The sequence below is a fragment of the Lottia gigantea genome (genome assembly GCF_000327385.1).
Source record: "Lottia gigantea unplaced genomic scaffold LOTGIsca_11506, whole genome shotgun sequence".
NCBI lineage: Eukaryota > Metazoa > Mollusca > Gastropoda > Lottiidae > Lottia > Lottia gigantea.
Window position 1 is genome coordinate 1 of NW_008707126.1, and position 1,282 is coordinate 1,282.

Genomic DNA, 1,282 nt, shown 5'->3' on the forward strand with positions numbered 1-1,282 from the left:
GGTAAAGAGATGGAGTTGTCATTCCATGATGGTACTATAAGAGATTTAGTATTAATTATAAAGAGATTTAGTTTGTGTTTTTATTATATTCTAGGTAAAGAGATGTAGTTGTCATTCCATGATGGTATTATAAAGAGATTTAGTATTAATTATAAAGCGATTTAGTTTGTGTTTTTATTATTTTCTAGGTAAAGAGATGTAGTTGTCATTCCATGATGGTACTATAAGAGATTTAATATTTATTATAAAGAGATTTAGTTTGTGTTTTTATTATATTCTAGGTAAAGAGATGTAGTTGTCATTCCATGATGGTACTATAAGAGATTTAATATTTATTATAAAGAGATTTAGTTTGTGTTTTTATTATTTTCTAGGTAAAGAGATGGAGTTGTCATTCCATGATGGTACTATAAGAGATTTAGTATTTATTATAAAGCGATTTAGTTTGTGTTTTTATTATATATGTAGTTGTCATTCCATGATGGTACTATAAGAGATTTAGTATTTATTATAAAGAGATTTAGTTTGTGTTTTTATTATATTCTAGGTAAAGAGATGTAGTCGTCATTCCATGATGGTACTATAAGAGATTTAGTATTTATTATAAAGAGATTTAGTTTGTGTTTTTATTATATGCTAGGTAAAGAGATGTAGTTGTCATTCCATGATGGTACTATAAGAGATTTAGTATTTATTATAAAGAGATTTAGTTTGTGTTTTTATTATTTTCTAGGTAAAGAGATGGAGTTGTCATTCCATGATGGTGCTATAAGAGATTTAGTATTTATTATAAAGAGATTTAGTTTGTGTTTTTATTATTTTCAAGGTAAAGAGATGGAGTTGTCATTCCATGATGGTACTATAAGAGATTTAGTATTTATTATAAAGAGATTTAGTTTGTGTTTTTATTATTTTCTAGGTAAAGAGATGGAGTTGTCATTCCATGATGGTACTATAAGAGATTTAGTATTTATGCAGGATGCTACTAATAAAACATCAATATTAATTAGTGGTGGTGCTGGAGATTGTAAGAACTATGTCACAGACTGTGTTACTGGAACTCCCATCAGAGCTATGGCTGGTCATTCTGGTGAGTTAACCAAATTTACTCATTATGTGTTTTGCAACTTTCAAAACTGGCATAGATCGTGATGATACCTTCAGATTTTTCAACTGGTTTCCTTATAGTGATGCAGGTAGTTGGGGCTTACATGGAGAAAGTGTCTAGTCATTCTGATGAGGTAATAAACTGAGGTCCTTTGAGACCCAGGCTGTGCACGTA

The 1,282-nt window shown here is 29.2% G+C and overlaps 1 protein-coding gene across 1 annotated transcript; it reads left to right on the top strand.

The window, feature by feature from the left end:
- Window positions 1-9: 9 nt before the first annotated feature.
- Window positions 10-1,152, top strand: LOTGIDRAFT_177015 (hypothetical protein; the record flags this gene model as incomplete). The annotated part of the gene is made up of 3 exons (XM_009047714.1): window positions 10-94; window positions 734-826; window positions 920-1,152. The coding sequence occupies 3 exons, from the start codon at window positions 10-12 to the stop codon at window positions 1,150-1,152; spliced, it is 411 nt and encodes a 136-aa protein (XP_009045962.1).
- Window positions 1,153-1,282: the final 130 nt, after the last annotated feature.